The 19,763-nt window shown below is 27.6% G+C and overlaps 1 protein-coding gene across 5 annotated transcripts in view; it reads left to right on the top strand.

Moving 5' to 3' along the window:
* Positions 1-14,896, top strand: part of LOC129989189 (condensin-2 complex subunit H2-like) — a 66,725-nt gene extending 51,829 nt beyond the window's left edge. For all 5 annotated transcript variants that reach the window (XM_056097564.1, XM_056097569.1, XM_056097566.1 and 2 more), the window contains 8 exons: positions 1,267-1,418; positions 1,685-1,826; positions 3,631-3,761; positions 4,503-4,596; positions 7,171-7,284; positions 8,920-9,134; positions 12,870-13,025; positions 13,874-14,896. In XM_056097564.1, the coding sequence (XP_055953539.1) occupies positions 1,267-1,418; positions 1,685-1,826; positions 3,631-3,761; positions 4,503-4,596; positions 7,171-7,284; positions 8,920-9,134; positions 12,870-13,025; positions 13,874-14,011 (1,142 nt within the window). In that variant the 3' untranslated portion in view covers positions 14,012-14,896. The remainder of the gene's footprint in view (positions 1-1,266; positions 1,419-1,684; positions 1,827-3,630; positions 3,762-4,502; positions 4,597-7,170; positions 7,285-8,919; positions 9,135-12,869; positions 13,026-13,873) is intronic.
* The last annotated feature ends 4,867 nt before the right edge of the window (positions 14,897-19,763 follow it).

Below are 19,763 nucleotides of genomic sequence, written 5' to 3'. Positions count from 1 at the left end.
ATGTAAAATTAGACAATGTTTTCCCTTCCGAAAAGAAATTATTAATTTAGTAATAAGAAAAGAAATTGTTAAATTTATAATAAAGTAATTTATTATTTATAATCCATGCTTTTTTTACAAAAATAAATCTGGGGATATTTGTCTTTGACTAGGCTTCAAAGTTTATAGGAAATGAAACACAGCTTTATTGTTAAATAAATTTGTAGAGTGTGTAGCTACCACTATCCAATTTAGGTGATGCTTCTCAAGATATTCCAATGATTTCTACTTTTGATTTCTTCCTTATTTCACTGGAAGTTTGTTGCTCTGTTGCATTTATTTTTTTCCTTCCCAGACCAAATATCCTTCAAACTTTTTGCTGTGTCACAGAATGCACCTTTGTAGGCTCTTTAGAAGTTCTGGTTATGTTCTTCTAGCAATTCATTGATATCTTTGCTATCCACTTCTGGTCCTATAATCTCATCTAGAGACAAAATGTTGTTGATTAAGGCTACTTGTTGAAACCTCTCGGAATGGCATTCAACAATGTTATCCAACCAAACCTTCTTCCATCTTCTTCCAACAAGCCTTCAATATTGATTGATATAGGCCAGTCCAGTATGTGATATCATGATGTCTCCTTGCCACTAATTCTGCAAAACATCGCTCATTAAGCGAATCACTTCCTTGTATTTTATTTTGCTCATTAAGCAAGGGTTGATTGTATTTGACTTAGTTTAACTTGCTTTCTAAAAGGTGCAAAAACAAAACAGGTAAATAGTTCTATGAAAAATTTGTAATGAAACAATTATTCATAACAAATTTAAATTATGCTTTTCATTATTTTAATGGGTTTATAATTGCATTTAATTAATATACTTAGTAATACTTAAAATTACTGATTGTGAAAGTTATTCTGCAATTATTCTTAAAAAGTATTCTTAAACTATTACTTATTTTATAAATTTTATTTCCTAAATAAGATAACAGAATCAGAAAATCAATAAGAAAGTTTGATGTTATTGAGCCTCCCTGTCCTAATAGAAGATAAGTGGGAAAAGTTATTACAGATTTTCATTCATGGTACTGCATACTGATTTTATTTAACCTTATAAACTGCATTTATTTCAAATCTTTAAGTTGTAACTTCAAAATATTGAGGGTTAATATTGGCAAATTTAATTGTTATCATTTGAAATTATTACAAAGTGTAATAATTTCAATCTATTTATGAGAAGCATTCATTTACTTTGTGAAAGGCTCGTTCTATATGATGTTTACTTTCAGTTTTAGATGGCTTAAATCATAGTATTGAAGGTAATGAAAATATTCCATTGGAAGATGCTGATGTAGCCCCAAGGCCACGTAGATCTACACGACAAGCTCTAAAACTTTGTCAAATTCAGGAGGATGAGGCAAAAAAACAAGGAGGCGAAAATGTGAGCTTAAAATTTTTTTATCGTTATTGTTTTTTTAAAAATATAATTCTTATCTTTTGGGTAAAATGTTAATATAATACTAAAAATCTCCTTCATAAAATTAGAAATTTTATTAAATAAAAATATAATACTATTTCATAGCATCCTAATAATTTTTAAAAATTTTTTATCATTATTGTTTTTAAAAAAATATAATTCTTGTCTTTTGGGTAAAATGTAAATATAATACTAAAAATCTCCTTTTTTTTCTTTTTTTTTTTTTATAGCAAGCAACAACATTAGCAAAAGACGAGTCATCTGTGGTTAAAAGAGCCATTCAAAAGAAAAATACATATAACTTGCCATCAAAACTTAGGACTAAAAATGGTACTGCTATTGATCCAGTCTCTGCTTTTTGTGCACGAACATGTAAGTATTGCTAATAAATTATTTTTTTATAAGTTTTTCTTTTCACCCTGGTTAAAATACTTGAGAAAATTGTCAAACAAGTTGAATTTCAATTTATTATGTGAGATTTTGATGCATCAATTTCTCCTTGGAAAAAATGATTCATAGTGAATGAAATGAAGTGAGTATGTATAAAAATGGAACAGAGAATCTTATGCATTTTTATTTTGGCTTAAAATTAAGGCATTGCTGTCAGTCTTGAATAACCCCATATTTCTTAAAATATTCTCTATTGTGTGCATTAATTAAATATCTTCATTAAGTATGTATAATTAAATATATATTACGTGTATCATGTGAATGTATGTATCTTTAAATATTGGGTTGACAACTAAGTAATTGCGGATTTCACTCATAGATGGCTTCAGTTGAATTTTTAGGTTTGCAGACGTAGTACAAATGTAAAACACATTTTATTATTTGATAGTTGGCAATTCAGCTATCAATCAGTAAAAAAAGTTTTTTGATCAGTTGCATAGTTTTCGTTTGGTGTTCGTTGAAAAATGGAAAATCAAAAGGAACATTTTCGTCATATTTTTGCTTTTTTATTTCCGCAAAGGGAAAAACGCATCGCAAGCTCATAAAAAGTTATGTGCTGTTTATGGTGACGAAGCCTTAAAAGAATGGCAGTGTCAAAATTGGTTTGCCAAATTTCGTTCTGGTGATTTTTCACTCAAAGAAGAAAAACGCTCTGGTCGTCCAGTTGAAGTTGATGACGACCTAATCAAAGCAATAATCGATTCGGATCGTCACAGTACAACACGTGAGATTGCAGAGAAACTTCATGTATCACAGACATGTATTGAAAATCACTTAAAACAACTTGGCTATGTTCAAAAACTCGATACATGGGTTCCTCACGAACTGAAAGAAACGCATTTAACGCAACACATTAACAGCTGCGATTTGCTAAAGAAACGTAATGAAAAGGATCCATTTTTAAAATGACTGATAACTGGCAATGAAAAATGGGTTGTTTACAACAATATCAAGCAAAAAAGATCGTGGAGCAGGCCAGGTGAACCAACTCAAACAACATCAAAAGCTGATATTCATCAAAAGAAAATTTTGTTATCAGTTTGGTGGGATTACAAAGGAATTGTCTACTTTGAACTCTTACCCCTCAACCGAACGATCAATTCTGATGTCTACATTGAACAACTAAGGAAATTAAACAATGCAGTTGAAGAAAAGCGGCCCCAATTGACAAATCGAAAAGGTATTGTATTCCATCATGACAATGCAAGGCCACACACATCTTTGGTCACTCGGCAAAAATTATTGGAGCTTGGTTGGGATGTTTTGCCACATCCACCATATAGTCCTGACCTTGCACCATCTGATTACTTTTTGTTTCGATCTTTACAAAACTCCTTGAATGATAAAAATTTCAATAATGATGATGATGTCAAACCGTACCTGATTCAGTTTTTTACTAATAAAAACCAGAAGTTTTATGAACGTGGGATTATGATGCTGCCTGAAAGATGGCAAAAGGTCATTGATCAAAATGGGCAATACATTACAGAATAAAGTTATTTAGTTCCATGAAAAAATTGTCTTTGATTTTCTAAAAAAAATCCGCAATTACTTAGTTGCCAACCCAATATATATAAGTTACTGTGGAGAAGATTTTTGAATGTTGATATGAAATTGCTCAAGATGTTTTATTGGGATTTAATTGCTATTTCTGGATTCTTTCTTTTATTTATTTGATATAATTTCAACCTTCTTAGCATATATTTAATAAATATTTCTTTTCCAGTTTTTTCCATGGATCGAAAATATCCCAAATCTTCTTCGCCTCATTCTTTTGAAGTGCGTGCTTTTCAAAACCATAATGATTTATTTAATAAATTTCGAAGTCTACAAGCAAGTCTTTCAAATATTAATCAGGTATGTTATTATTTTTTATAATATAAAAAATATATACAAGTTATCATTTCATTAATTTATTTCTTAAGTTTGAACTAAATAGAAATTCCTACGAATTTGGAAATGTATGCTTACTTTCATAATTAATGGAGAAATTTCTTTTTTTCCAATCATTTATAATTTTCTTCGAGTTTGAAAAATAATTTGTGATGGATACTTGTTCAAATTTTTGATAATCCATATAAAATTGTAAAACTTGTATCTCATCCAAATCTCCTAATGTTTATGCCACAGTACTTATTAATATTGATTAATTTCCCCCTAAATTGGAAAATTAACTAAAAATATCAGTCTTGCATAAAGCAAAACTTTGTTTCTAGGTTCAATGTTCTAAGCTGAAGTTTATGTGGTATATGCTTATATTTCTTTTTCTGACATAAAAGATGGTATTACTGACCTCTTTCCTTCTTTTAACAACTTAAATTTATTTGCAAACAATCAAGAATGCTTAGGAATCTAGATTACTTTTGAATCTCAATGAAATCACAATGTTAGGATTTTTTAAAAAAAATTCAAAACTTTTCTTTGCATATAATAACTGGGCTTTTATTTAAAAAAACTCAATCTTTTGCATATAATAACTGGGAAATGAAATTTTATATTAACAGTACAATATTCTTTAAGTATTTATTCTTAATAAATTTGTATGTTTCTAATTCAGCAATTATAAACGTTAATTTTTTTCTTTTCTTTCCTACACAGCGTAGAAAAGAAAAGGGAAATGCTGCAGCTCTTGAAGAAAATGATGATATTGATGAAGAAGTTGATATTGAAGGAGTTGAATCAAATTTAGATGGTTTGTATGATTTTTATCGTAGTGAAAGTATTAAACTCTATGTAGTAGAACTGCTGTTATTTTGATAGATAATTTGCTGTTTTATGATAAGTTCAGTTTAACTGAGTTTTTAAAACAAATTTATCTCCCAATGCTATAGAATGGCCAGACAACCAAAAATTGCCAGGGAATTTCGGGGGGGGGGGGCAGGAAAAGTCAAGGAAATTTATTTCAAAACTGGAAAAAAATTTTATAAATTGACAATTTTTATTGAGCATGATATTTTTCTGCTATTTTTTCATAAATTGAATGAAACATCATCAGCAACTAATGAAAATTAAACTTTTACTGATAGTCTAAAATAGACTTTGGAAGAAAAAGATTAACCACCATGTCGGATTTATTACATATATGTATAAATATTTTGTATTTCCGCCGATCCCCCCCCCCCACGCAGAACTTCAAACTATCGACATTATTAGTGAAAAATGGTTTTACGTACCCCTTGAAAAGACAGCCTAACTACAGCCTTGCACCTGTTACTGTTATGATTTTAAGCTTTAATGGGTCTCTTTTATTTAAAAAGATATATATGTCATTACTAAGTTTTTCAAATGAATGGATGCTATGGACGTTATTGCATAGCATCCATTATGTTGCATTCATTTAAAATGTTCTATAATTTAAAAATAATATTAAATACATAATTTAATTTGTTTTATACATTATAAGTACACATGCCTCTTGTAATTTATACCTTTAAAACATTTTTCTTTTTGTGCAAAAAAGTCGATACGGTCCAGTTTTCCATTTTCTTTTCTATATTTTATGGGTTACGCAATGAGCCAGTATACAAACATTTGGGTTAAAAGTCAACTCAATTTTAATTTCGTTGACTAATTTTTCTTATTTTGATGCAGAGATTTAATTATGTATCTGTAAATGATTTTTTTCGGTAAAATTATTGTTTAGTTTTGATTGGCATATTGGTAAACAGTATGAATAGAGGAGACTCCACTGGAAGGAAACAAATAATTTTATTCTTAGGCATTTCGACAACGTGCATATATTTTTGTCCTGCGTATTTTGTGAGTAAATTTTACTAACAGTTCTGAGATATGACTGGTTTGCTAAAAGTTGGTCTAGATGGGCATGTATTTTGTAGTAATTGTTAATATATTTGCAAAAAAAAGGTGGGGGAAGAGTTTTGTGTAATTAAAGCTTATCTAAAATTCATTAAATGAAAATGAAGTTTTTACTTTTTTTTTCTTCTGAGAATTAAACTTTATTTTATAGTAATTTTAGTTAAAAAAAATTAAGTTTGAAAAAAAAGTATTCATATTATGCAATAATTAAAGCAACATTTTTACGAAGATATTAGAAACATCCAAAAAATGTCAGAGAAATTCAAAGAACAGAAATGTTGACCCCTCTATGCTTCGAAATTTAACTGTCTTAGCTTGATTTTTCACTAACACTTAATAAACTGCTGTGCTAGCAATTCTTTACTTTTGTTAGAATACCAATAGGAACACCATCTGCATTAATAAAACTTTTGGTTTACTGCACTTTTTTTTTTTTTTTGCTTTGAATGTTTAACCAATAGCATGTTTGTTTTCTCTCATTGAAGTAATCTATGAATTGGGCAGCTTAATTCACCATCTAAAAATTTTAATATAAATCTTTTGTCATTTAATAAATGAAATTTTGTGTTTTACAATAATTATGTTTGCTTTTGAAATGTGAATACATTCCAATATATTTTGCTTCATTGCGTAATATATATATATATATATATATTACGCAATATATATATATATATATATATATATATATATATATATATATATATATATATATATATATATATATATATATATATATATATATATATATATATATAATATGCAATTCAATTCTATTTAAAGTATGAAGCTTTGAATATTGCTATTTTAAACCATTTCAACTGAGGCCTCAATGAAGATTATCCAGTCAGCATACTTCATTCCCTTAATTAATTTGTCTAAAGTAATGTATATTCGAATTTTCGTAAGTCGAGAAATTTTGATCACATAAATGTGAAATTTAGAAAGAAAAAAAAAATATTAGTGAACAAAAAATATTTTACTAAATTATACTATTAAGGCTAGAGGAATTTTTGTTTTTTTGCAAAGTATTTCTTATTTTTGATAACATATAGCATGATTTTTAATGTCTTGTAAAACTTTTTTTCTACTGGAACTATATCCACTTTCTAACAATTTAGTAAATAATTGGTATCACAATTAGAGTAGAAATTCTGTATATATTATAACAAGTGATTCCAAAAATATGATTTATGAGAAGTGTGTTTAAAGCTATTATAAAAATAGTTATAAACTTACAAAAAAAAATAATTTTTTTAAAAAAAATTGAAAGATCATATTAAAAGATAGCTTACATAATATTGTTTTTTTTTTTTTTAAATATAAGTGAATTTCGCATTCGTGAAGTTTTTGTATTTGGAGCATCTGTTACTCAGAAGATTCACTGCTCAAATATATATTTTTTTAATGAAAGTGTTTAATTTGTTTTTTCTGTTATAATTATGCACAGATCCTGTTGCAAATGAAGATGTTATAAGTAAACCACTTGAAGCTCGTGATATTGTAATTGAAAATAACCCTGGGCTACTACCAATGCCGGTATATGAGAATGAAAATCCTCTAGGTGAGTGTTAATATTTTCAGCATTGTTCCTGTGCATATATCATTAGCCTTATAATGGAAATGACTATACTCACTCACATGAGCTAAAATGCTGGTACAAATTGACTAGATGTGGCTTGGTATTATAGATTTCAAAGCTGGAAGTTTCTTTTAGGTTTGAAACCTGATTTCACCATATTTCCTCACATGTAAGTTTTCTACTTGTTTAATCTGCCATCAAAACCTGCTTCTTTCAGATGTGGCACTAGAATTTATTGGAGGGGGTGGGCTCCAGCTGAGGTGTTCTTATTATCTAGTCATGGTTCAGAATTCTCACATTTGTTCCAAAATGACTCCATTGTTGGTATGAGCCATATTAACATATAAGTCTTTCAATTAAGTTAAGGAAATATGATCATTTTAGACGTATGTTATTTCAATGGATTAAATCATAGATGTTTAAAATTGCTGAAACACGTGCCATATTTTCATAATATCATTTTAGGGACAAATCTGATTCCAGATTTAACATAGAGGTTGATTGAATTTGTATAAGGGTTCTAATTTTAAACTAAACTTTTTTTTAATGCTTTAGGCTGCTATCGTCATCTTTTTATTATTATTATTATTATTTTGATAACTGTTCAAATGTCACTGCAAGAAAGATAATCATCCTCCAGCCATCCTTTTATATCACATTAATTATCGTAAGAAGCTGTGTTGTTCTGCTGTATGATTTTTTAAAAATTTAATTGCGATGACAAAATTATATGCAGAGATCAGAATAAATTTTAAAAATCTTGTTCAGCATTTGACTTTAGAATTTGTTCCTATATGATTTAGGATTGTGTACATCGCCATCAGTATGCTCTTAAAGTACACCTGGAATTTTAAAATGGTGTATTTTAGAAGGATCTCATCCTCTTTACAATTCCAATGAGAAAATCACGGTTGCAATATTTCCTTTCTATCATTAAGGAAATTTTTAGATATTATCTATTTAATATAATCTTTTATTGAAACTGTCAGTGAATTTTTTTATCAGAAAATAAAGAGTTGTCTAATATTGCTCTAGGATCTGAGAAAAACACTAGTTCATTTTACGTTCACATTTTTTTCTTATAGGGGAAAAAAATTCAGAAAGTAGTCTATTCATCTTAATATTAAGTATTTAACTTTGGAGAAAATAGTAAAATGAATTTTTCCTCTTCCCTCTTAAGTTTTGAAAATGGGTCACATAAAAATTTTATAATTTTAAAAGTATATTAATGTAACATGATTTTGTTGAAGTGTGTACTATCTATTTCTTTTACAAGCACACTTCTTAAATAACCAACACTTCTTAAAAAACCAAATTTTAACACTGATGTTGGAGAAATTAGTCCCCCCCCCCACTTTAAAATAATTTTTGAATCTTTCTGTTTCAATTCAGTGATGTATGTGTTTCTAATCATGTTTTTCATATGTTGTGACTTAAGGAGCTGTGTGTAATGACTCATTTTGCTGCAGATCATTGATAAATAATGCAAACAAATACTTATCTTATGATTGTATTTTATATTCTTTCTTACACTTGTGGTCATATATCATATGTATGTGTGCATGTGCACACAGAAATTTGCAACATTTATTTTTTTAAATGTTATGCTTTTTATAGCCGAAGATGAACCAATTTTTCCTGATGATGGTGAATTTTTTGATGATGAACTTAGTGCATATGATGATAAAGAACTAGAAGACAGCTTTGCAAATGCAGCAAGGTTGCAGTGTGATTTATTCAGAGAAGATCTGCAGAAATATATTCAAACTTCAGACATTTCTCAACGAATTCATGCATGGGAAGGTACTATGAAACCCTTTTTAGAAGGATTGGTAAGCATTAGTTATTATATGTTTTGTATTTAGTTAACATTTTATTTGTGTTATTATTGACTTTACAGAAATCATGCTGATGTGAATTGCTACTTTGGTATATCATATTTTTGTTTTGTTTCGAGAACGTAGAAATGGATGTTATATGTCGGATGTTCAAGTAATGTGTGATGTCATTAATAATGAAATGTGCATATCTTTTGTTTTAAAATACAGAATTTCATAAAACTAATTAAAAATTATGAAAAGTATTTTTAAATTACCTTGGGAACTAAATTTAAAATTGTTTGAATGCTTGTTGTAGGTTATAACAAAATAATATACAAGATTCCAACATGTTTGCAACAACTGAGTTGCACATACTCATTAATTCTATTTTTAAAAAAATTTCTTTAAAACTAAAATTTAAAGGCTTTTATTTTTATTTTAGTGACATTCACAAAAAAAAGTCATTTATTTCATGTGCCATTTACAAAAAGAAAGTGATTATATAAACAAATTATACACTATTCAAGTTCTTTTGACAGAGTTTATTTAAAATGTTTTCCAAAGATGCCAGTGTGGATATGCACTCATCTGATAACACTTTTGCTCATTTTATATTATTTTTATTTTGCTCATTTGTTATTTTTCATTATAAATGTATTTATTTTGGTTATTTTTTTTAATAATGTTAAAATGTTTTAAGGAAATATTATATGATGCACAAATCAAGACCAATATTAATTATATGTGCGAGGATTTCTAATCTGTAGTATGTGTAAAAGTATTTATTTGTATTTAGCTTAAAATTGTAGTATGTACAATACTGTAATTTGACAAGTTATCTAATTTGTATATTGAGAACATTTTACTCATTTGTTTAAAAATTCTTATGTATAATATAATGATGTGAAAATAAGTGGCATCAGTAGAGTGTTCCTACTTAAAATAAATATGAGGAAAGCTGAGTGGATTGTATTAACCCTTTAATTGGAAAAGTAAAAAGTTGTAGAAAAAAAAAATCTTTGGAGATTCATACTAAGTAGAATATATGTAATATATTTATGCATTCCTAGATATTTATTTTAATTAATCAATTTTTACGCAAAAATCCTTGGACAAAGTAATGTTTACAATACCCATGTATAACATTTGGAGTTGTTAGGTCTCACATAAGAGCCAGTGATAACACTTTTTACATCTGAGAACTATGCTAAATAAAGGTTAATATTAGGATCAGCTCTTATCATGGAAAACTTTTATATTGTTTTTTGAAATATAATCCTCGGTGATTTTTCCTTCGATTTCATAAAATTCTGTATTTTTTGCTACACATCTTTGTATTTAAATATAGTATTTTGTATTTTCATATACGACAAGATGAATATTTAAGAAATTAAAGATTTATATAAAGTATTTTAGACACTTTGTGTAACTATTGTTGTTTATAATGGCACTTGCCACGAAGTCAGCGATTTTAAGCCAAGGGAGCGTCTCTCACGCTAGCTAGGGACAATAGTAATCTTAGCTACTCACGCATCACGTTCACTTGCTCAACCCCTTTTTACGGGGGGGACATTCACAGATAGAACAGATGAAGAACAACCATGCCTGAACCTAGGACGCCCAGATCACGGGGAAGACGCGCTACCCCTATGCCAAGACGCCGGCTTGTGTAACTGTTTTAATAATTAGCTCAAAAGAAGCAGTCTTTGATTAATTTCGGAAATGCAATTTTGTTTCTTTTGTATTTTATCCTTATTAATCATTTTTAAGTCAGGTAATTACAATTCATGAATTAAATTTTGAACTGTTCTCTGTTCACTTTATAAGAAGATAATAAGCTTAAATAACATGGTGAAAAAGGCTTTTATTAATCATGTCAAAAGTGGAAAACTGAGAAAACTATGTGGAATTTCAGAAAAAGCTATCATTGATGTTGAATTTTGTATCTAAAAGGAATACAGGAAAAGTGGATATGTCAAGTTAAGATATCAAAGGAACTTTCATGTAAAAATGATGATAAAACTTTAGATTTAGTTGTTTGGGACTACATATAATCCATGAAGCATTTCAGAATACACATAAATCTACTTGATGGAAAGTTGATGTTACTCTAAGAGCAATGTATAGAATATTTAAAGATAGTCCAGCTAGACATGCCGATTTCCTGGAAATTACAGATTCTTCTAATGGATATTAAAATTTTGTTCTATTCTCTCTCTGGGCAGAAACAGCAGTATTTGCAAGCATGCTCTAAAAGTTTTTCACAATATAAAAAAGTATATAGATTTCAGTAAAAATTTTTGCCTTGATCTGTCACGAATGATATTATTATGAACACTTGCCAGGATAAATTGAATCTAAATTAGTTTCATCTCATACATTTTAACATTCTTCAGCCATTTCTTTAAAAAAAACCAATAGAGTCTTTTTCATTTGAAAATCTTTTCATTCTTGTTAAACTGTACCTAAAAAGCTAAGATTGGAGGGAAAATCCGACATTGGAATACTAACTACAAGCTACTTGATTGCTAGTGGAACTATTCAAGTCTGGAAAAAAAATGCTTCTTATCAGAATACTTTATATTTATGATGAATACCATAAAAAATATTTAAACACATATCCAAAAATTTTGATATTTTAAAACTGCATCTTATTTAAATCCATGTTTATTGAAGAAAAGTGCATTATTATCTGAAAAAGAAAGTTGATTTGCTTCAATTTCTTTATTTCAAAGTAATTAATATCTCCACCCCCTTAATATATAAATTTTGTCTTGCTTAATTCTGAATAAATTTTATTCAATGAATAAAGAAAAATTACTTTATTTTTCTGTATATAAATATAAACCTTCTATTATTATGCTATTGTTTCAAGTAATGTTAAATTGTTGTTTCCTTTCTTTGCCTTTTCCACTCATTAAAATTTTGGAGTATTGTTATTCCATTATAACCGGCACATGAAAGCTCTTTGCATTCATGTGCTACAGTGCATTTCTTCTTACGTTGCATATACATTCAGGGAATTTCTTTTTCCAGATGTGAGTGGCAATCATGGTCTGAGGTATAACATTTTATTTTTAAAATTATATATAATGGGATATCATAAGGCTCTCAGACCAGGAACAATTTTAAATTCATTATTTTTTGTTGCATTTTTTTCCAAATATATAGAAACATAATGAATAAATATTTTATTTTTGCACACAAAAAATGTACAAATTTGATGTTACACTCACTTAAGTAAAGAACAGTATTTTATATGATCAGTATGTTATTTTAGAATTTAAAGTGGTTTCAATTAATCTAATGGATTTTTTTTTAAAGTTTATTAATGTTTCTTATGGGCCTACCAAGATTGAGTAGGATAATTTGTTTGTAAAATGATTATTCAAGTCCTTCTTATAATTCTGATTCAAGCAAATTTTGGAATAAGAGAAGAATTATACACTACATATTTATAATCATAAGAATATATGTTTTCTACATTTAGACTTTCTGCTCTAGTGCTTCTGCTTTGCAAAAAAATGTTTATATGCAAGCTGTTAATGAATTTTGCATTTTATTTATTTAGATTGGTGCATATCGTCTCAATATATAACACATTCTTCGAAATTTATATCATTATATATTAGATTTTATGATTATATTGATTTATAAAGCATAATGCTAATTTTGAACAATGCATTTTATGAATACAATTATATCTGTTTATTTAAACTTACAATTATATTTATTTTCTTTCTTTAGAACAAAAGAGAAGAATTTGATATCAATCTGTATGGCTCACGCATCTTGAATGCATTTGAGGACAGCAATCGAAAGCAGACCATCACTTTCCGCAACTTCTGCAAAGGCAAAGAAAAGTGGGAAATTCATAGATATTTCATGGCTCTACTTCCTCTTGTAAGGGAATATTATTACTGTTTTTAATTTAATGCTTTTAAAAAATTAAGTTCTGATGTGAAAGGGAAATCAAATCAAGATGCGACTAACCCATTAAAGCCCAGTTTAATTTAAAAAAAGAATTTCAGTAAGTTTCAGTTAGCTTATGTTAAAAACGCAGTTACAAAGAAAATTAAATTTCTAAGAAAAAAAATTTTTTTATTTTTTTATTATTATTATAATTTTATTATTGTTAAAAAATTGGTAATAAAGAATTGTTAAAAACTTTTCTTATGATATAAATTAAAAATTATATTAAAATATAAAATAATGATCTTGAAATTCCTTCCATTATTTTGAAAATAAATCAAGGCATAATTTAAGGATTTTAAGATGCCAGCACTTCAACTTCAAAATTTGTGTAATGCAATATGCCAGTTGAAAACTGCTTAGGAATTTGGAAAAACATTTTGATTGAGATAGATATGAAATGTTGATATGACACTTCCCTCAGAAATTCAGGTTTCAATGCTATTTTAGTTTTTGGGATGAAAAGGGAGTTCTCAGGAAATAAAAATCATAACAATTAATCAATTTACAATGAAAATGAGGACAGCACTGTGACTAAGTTAGTAACTGGGAAAATAACAGATTAAATTCCCTTAATCAATTTTTTTCTTTCTACTTTCTTATCTTAAACTGTCTTATTTACACATATTCCAAAATAAATTAAATGTCCACGACTATTAAACAGTAAGGCTTTTATTATTATTTTTATTTTTTATGGAGTCTCAATTCAGATATATGTGTACATTTATTGTGAAATATATTTATATCAAAGATGTATTCATTGTTTCAATTAATTCCAGGTAAACATTGGTAATGTAAGTATAGAAGCTGAACAACTAGGTGACGGTGAAGAGGACATTTTAGTGACTTTGCTGTCAAGAAAGATGCATCATAAAGAATTGGAAGAGTTTGGTCATAATGAAGGGGAACATTCATAAGTATATATATCATAAGGAATAATTTCATTTCATTTGTGAGGAATTTATGTGTATAAATTTTCCATTCGTTTATGTGATTTGTGTACAAATAATTTTTGAAATTCCTTTTAAATGGTCAAATATCCATTGAAAATTGTGCATTAAGTTCTTTCTCGTGAATCAGTGTTACTATATCATTGAAGTGTACAGACTTTATATCTTCATTAGATGATTACTAGATGTCTTTCCTGTTCAGTGGATTATAATATTTTATGGATTTTAAATGAACATGCAAAAAAATATTATAATCACATTTGATTTATATTATATCATAAATACTGTTCATATCATAGCTACATGTGTATTTTATTAAAAATTGTTGTCATTTGTTTTTCTAACAGTTGTATTTATTTTGTCTCATATATTGATTTTTGTTAATTTTGTGGTAATTTGCATTTAATGTTGGTGTACCTGAAACATACATTTTCCCCTCTATAATCTGATTGTAGATCAAGAAGTCATACTTCATTTCATTTTATTGTGAACTACTGCTATATTTAATAGTCAATAAATTTTACTGTGCATATGCATTAAGAAATGTCATTACTTTGTATAATACTGTTTATGGTCATGAAATTACCCTTGTTTCTGCTTTACATCACTCACTTAAGTAGCAGCAGTTAATATATACTGTGTAGGAATTTGAAAAAAATTTTGCCAAAGTTTTAACTGCAGAAGTTTACAATCAATGTATAGGCCAGAGTCATGATTTGTTTTATTTTTGAAATTATTTATCTTTATTCTGTAAAATTATACAATAAATTCAAATTATATTGGCCTTTTCCATCATTCTTCATTTAAATTTTTGTATTTGTGTCAACTGATTCTGCAAATCTCATAGTAAACTAAAATTATTTAATATCATAATTATTCTCATATCTGTATTTATAATAAATAATTTGAGATGGGTTTGTAGTTTTCTTTTATATTATAGTAATTAATTTTTCTGCTTTGATCTAATTCACATACCTGCCATCTTTACCAACCATTGATTTGTTCCTTCAGTGAATTATTTTTAATTTTTTTGGATGAGTAACTTGTATCTATAGCCTTATATCTATTCTGTTCATTGTGTTATGTATCTGTCAATTTTTAATCCGTCACCTCCTTCTGTCTTACTTAAAATTTGAATCGGAAATGGGAAAATAATCAAAATTCAACTAACCAAATAACTTGTTTTCTGAATTTAAATATTTTATTATCTGAATTAATATTTTTAGTGTAATTATGTGACAATGAATTTCATAATTTGTGAAATAGAGAATTTTTGTTTTATAAAAAAAATATGCTTCACTATAGAAACTAAATCAAACTTCAAGCTTAAAGGGAAAATAATATATTTTTTATACATGTAATTAGATTATAAAAGGAAAAAATGCAATTTTAAAAAATCTACAAACATATAAAAAATTTTGTCATTGCTTGCTTTCAAAATTAAACCTTATCTGTAATTGCTGCAAAACTTTAAAAAAAAATTATTGGAATCATATTTTGAACAGAAATCTATACTATATGAAAAAGAAAAAAATTATATTCCGTATGTTGACAAAGAATGAAAAACCCAGGGTGAAGTATTTATTGTAACAATGAAAATTATTTGAATTTCATCATAACAATAAAACACAATCTGAAGAAGAAAAAAAAATAAATTTACTCTGTCTATTAATAGTGAACAAAAAAACTCATATTAAAATATTTGTAATAACAATGCAGATGATTTAAAATTCATAACAACAATGAAAAATATTATTGTGAAATAAACTTTAAAATGTTTCTTAAAGTTTATTAAAATTAGAGAAAAATCTGTACTACTAAAAAGAATGTGTGTATGTCAGTGCTCTACAATTCAAACCGTCTCATTTACAGCTACATACTTTGTGCATGCATACCTTGGAGAATGGAAATAAGCACCTCAGTTCGGGTATTTTTTGAAATTTTAATTAAAAATTAGAATGAATTTTATTGTTTCCCTATGAGAAATTCTAAAAGTATTATTGCATAAAAAGGACTTTTATGTCATTTCAAAATTTAAAAAAAATATCTTTTTAATTTTTCTTAGAATTAAATAGCTGTGCATGCTTCTCTTTGAATTTTGCCCCCCCCCCCACACACACACACAATTTCCAATAAAAAATTACATCGTTGGCCTGAAATTCTAATTATTTTCAATATTTATGAAATATTTAATTATACAACTTACTTCGATTGTTAAAAACTGAGAAAGGAAGATCCTGTTTAATATCTGTGTTATTTACAAAATGAATAAAAAAGTAGTTACATCATTGCGAAGAATTGATCTAGAATACAGATAAACTGGAGAGTTTTGTTTTTAATTGTACTGTTAGTCTGGTTACTGTACAAGATTCAGCATACAATAATAACTCAATGGAAATAATTAAAATAAAGAAACTTTAATGTTCTATTTGGTGGAATCACATGAAATATCCAAATGATTTATCTGAAATTAAATATAACTCATATTTCCAGCGAACTAACTGGTCTCATCGGATGTATTAACTAAATTGCATAGTACCCATAAGTAATATAATTTATTAATTATTGTTTTTATTATTTTCAGATGGTGCAAAAACCCTTTTTGTTTTGTAATAGTATTATAAATTATCAGGAAAAAACTTCAAAAATTTGCTTAGTTTTCAGTTAATAAATTTTTTTAAAAAATACTCCTAGGTGCATATTTACATTCTTCATTCAAGCTAGTACCATTCATAAGCATGCACATTCTTCTTTATTATTAATAGAGATTAACAATAATTAAAAATCTAATCTTTTAAATAATGGTTCTCAAAAAAAAAAATGAACCATTTATTGTCTTGTTGCAAATTCCATTTGTTTCCAATTTTTATGAAGAAGAGTATTGCATGTTTTTTAGTTAAAAATGTAAAGATTGTTGTAAATTAAAAATCAATTAAGAATTTTTTTTAAATTGAATTCAACAACTGAACCCTTTATTATTAGCTAGTTTTTTTTCTATTGTTACTTTGTTTATTTTCAGATAATATTCAGGTTTCTTTTTCTTTTCTTTTTTTTTTTTTTTTTAAGAAACAAAAATAAAGTATGTATAATTTTTTTAAAAAAACAAACAGAAAGAAATAATGATGAAATACCAAAGTTATCCTGCATTTTGCATGGAAAAATTTCATGTTTTAGTACGTTAAAAGGTTGGTTTATATGGGTGCCAATAAATTTAATCTATCTTTTTTTCTTATTAGGCAATTTCCAATGCATTTTACATATTTATGAACTCTGTTTATTGAAACTTTATTAATTTGTCATATTAGTATTGATAGAAAGAATAATTAGAAAAAGGTTAAATTGGTATACAAAAAGAAACGTCTGGCATTATTTTCCCGCGTATCTCGCAAATCAACTTTTGTTTTTCTTCCCCGTCCTATCTTATAATATCTTAATCTTAAATTTTCTTTTAGTTTGTTTTGGTTTAATTAAATATTTAAAATGTATTTATTATCATATATATTGTCACGTAGATACTATGATATAGAACTCAATGACACCCACAAGGGGTAGAGCTAAACAAATTTATTAACTGAACTCAGAACTGAGAATACAGTAACTGACAAATCTTCTGCTTTTATACAAGCAGAGAAAGTTCCAGAATACTCTGCTGGAGACAGTAAGTAAAGTCCAGAACACTTGTCTGGTAAACTAAAGAAATGTCCAGTATCTTCTGGAACATGAAATAAAGGAAAACATAAAATCAAGGAATTAAGTATTTACATATACTATTAATCGCATTGTCTCTAACGGGATTCGAACTCAGGTCTCTTGATCATTAGACCAGTGCCATGCCATTCGGCCATGGAGATTCGACTGTCTTTCTTCAATGCAGTAATATAAATATTTCCAAAATCTTGCTTAATTCTCTCCAAGATTCTTGCAAATCATTCTCATCTCAATGACTTTACTTTGCAGAAGCTGTCTTTAATTATAAAATAATATTAGCCATTTTAGTTTTATTCTTTGACAATTTCTAAAGAAAATTTGGTCACCTCACCTAATGCATTTTTTATGAAACTATTACAAGAGTAAACATTTTAAAATATGTAAAAGAATAATTTTAAGAAACGAAAAAAAAAAAATCTTTACATTAATCTTAATCTTAGCATTATTTACAGTATGGCAAGATTGAATGGACCCTAGATGTCGGAACTTTTTTAATCCTGATTGTTGAAAACCTAAAAAGATAGCTGAAAGGCATAAAATCATTGCTAATTTATTTCAAGAGCAAACATAAACCAAAGTGAATTGGAAAATCTTCTGTAATTAATGGAGAGTAAAAAATTGTACTTGTACTCTGTAGCAATAGCAAGGGAGACATAATAAACTCTCGAAATATAATATAATTTTTCTTGCTCCATTAGTAAGATTTAATGCTGTCATTGGAAGGTTATTATTTTTTCATGTTGTCATCATATTTTGCTGTATAAAGCTACAAAAATATACTAGTTTTAAACTAGAGTGTCTATATTTTCCATTGTTACATCAAGATTCTATTGCACTCAGCTTCAGGATCTTGAATTAATTTATTTAAAAGGTTAATAAGGGTTAACATAGTTCAAAACTTTTCATGCTGACTTTATAAATGCATCCAAATGAAACTGTTTCCATTTCTATGGCCATATTTCAGAGTATGACCATATTGCTAAATCATTAATACTAATATTTAAGATAGGAGATGTCTTGACATAAAATTAATGAAATGCACTATTCTTTATTATGAGATGAAAACTGCAAAAACCTTTACACATTTATTGAAAGTTTTCATAACAAACTATCATTATATAGTGTAAGGTGCATAATAAATAACCACTTTTAGTGTAATTTTAAGATGGACACTTTTTCTTTGTCTAACTTTTGAATTTTTTTCTTGATTGTATTGTTTTAAGAGTAAGATAAGCCACTTTCAAAAACCAATTGTTCTTCCACCATATTATTGCCATTCATTTAGTCAGAGCAGTTTTATTAGTCAGGAATTATTTCTTATCACAGCAAATGAAAGTATTGTTTTACATTGCACTTACAGAATAAACATAGAAAAATCTGATTGGTTAGCAGCTGTCTTTCTTGAAGATGGTGCCAGGGTGATAGCCCTATGTCATTGATGATATATTCAGATGTCATAAAGTTTCAAATGAAATGGAAATTGGACCAATAATTGGAGTTGGGGGCTGGCTCTTGGGTTTCCCTATTCATTTTAGATTTTAAAAAATAGAAGAATGCTGCAATCACTGACCTCCCCAAATCCTCAGGATAATCATAAAAATGAAGCAGTTGGGAATGGATTGTTTTATGATTCAAGTAGTAGATATTGTTACGAACAGAAACTTAAATTCTTACTTTTTCGTATGTAACAGATGTATGGTTCAGCACAGTCAATAGACTTCAATGGCAAATGATGTTTATTGATACGAATACACAGCAGTACACTTAGAACAAATAGGAATTGATAAATAACCACAAAACGGCTAGGCAGAATTCATTAGAAGAGGAAAATACACTATTCTCCACTGTCTTCTCACTTCATCTGTACTCAATTGCCAACACCCTACTATATAACTGGCTATTCACCACAGATTCGATGCTGCTGCATGGCACACAGCTCAGTTTTTAATCCACTAATCGCTCCCGCTTCATTCAACGATTACGCTTCACTGGATTGATCTAATTAATTCTC

Source organism: Argiope bruennichi, chromosome 10 (genome assembly GCF_947563725.1).
Source record: "Argiope bruennichi chromosome 10, qqArgBrue1.1, whole genome shotgun sequence".
NCBI lineage: Eukaryota > Metazoa > Arthropoda > Arachnida > Araneae > Araneidae > Argiope > Argiope bruennichi.
Note: the sequence above shows the minus strand (reverse complement) of the source record. Positions and strands in the feature narration are given on the sequence as shown.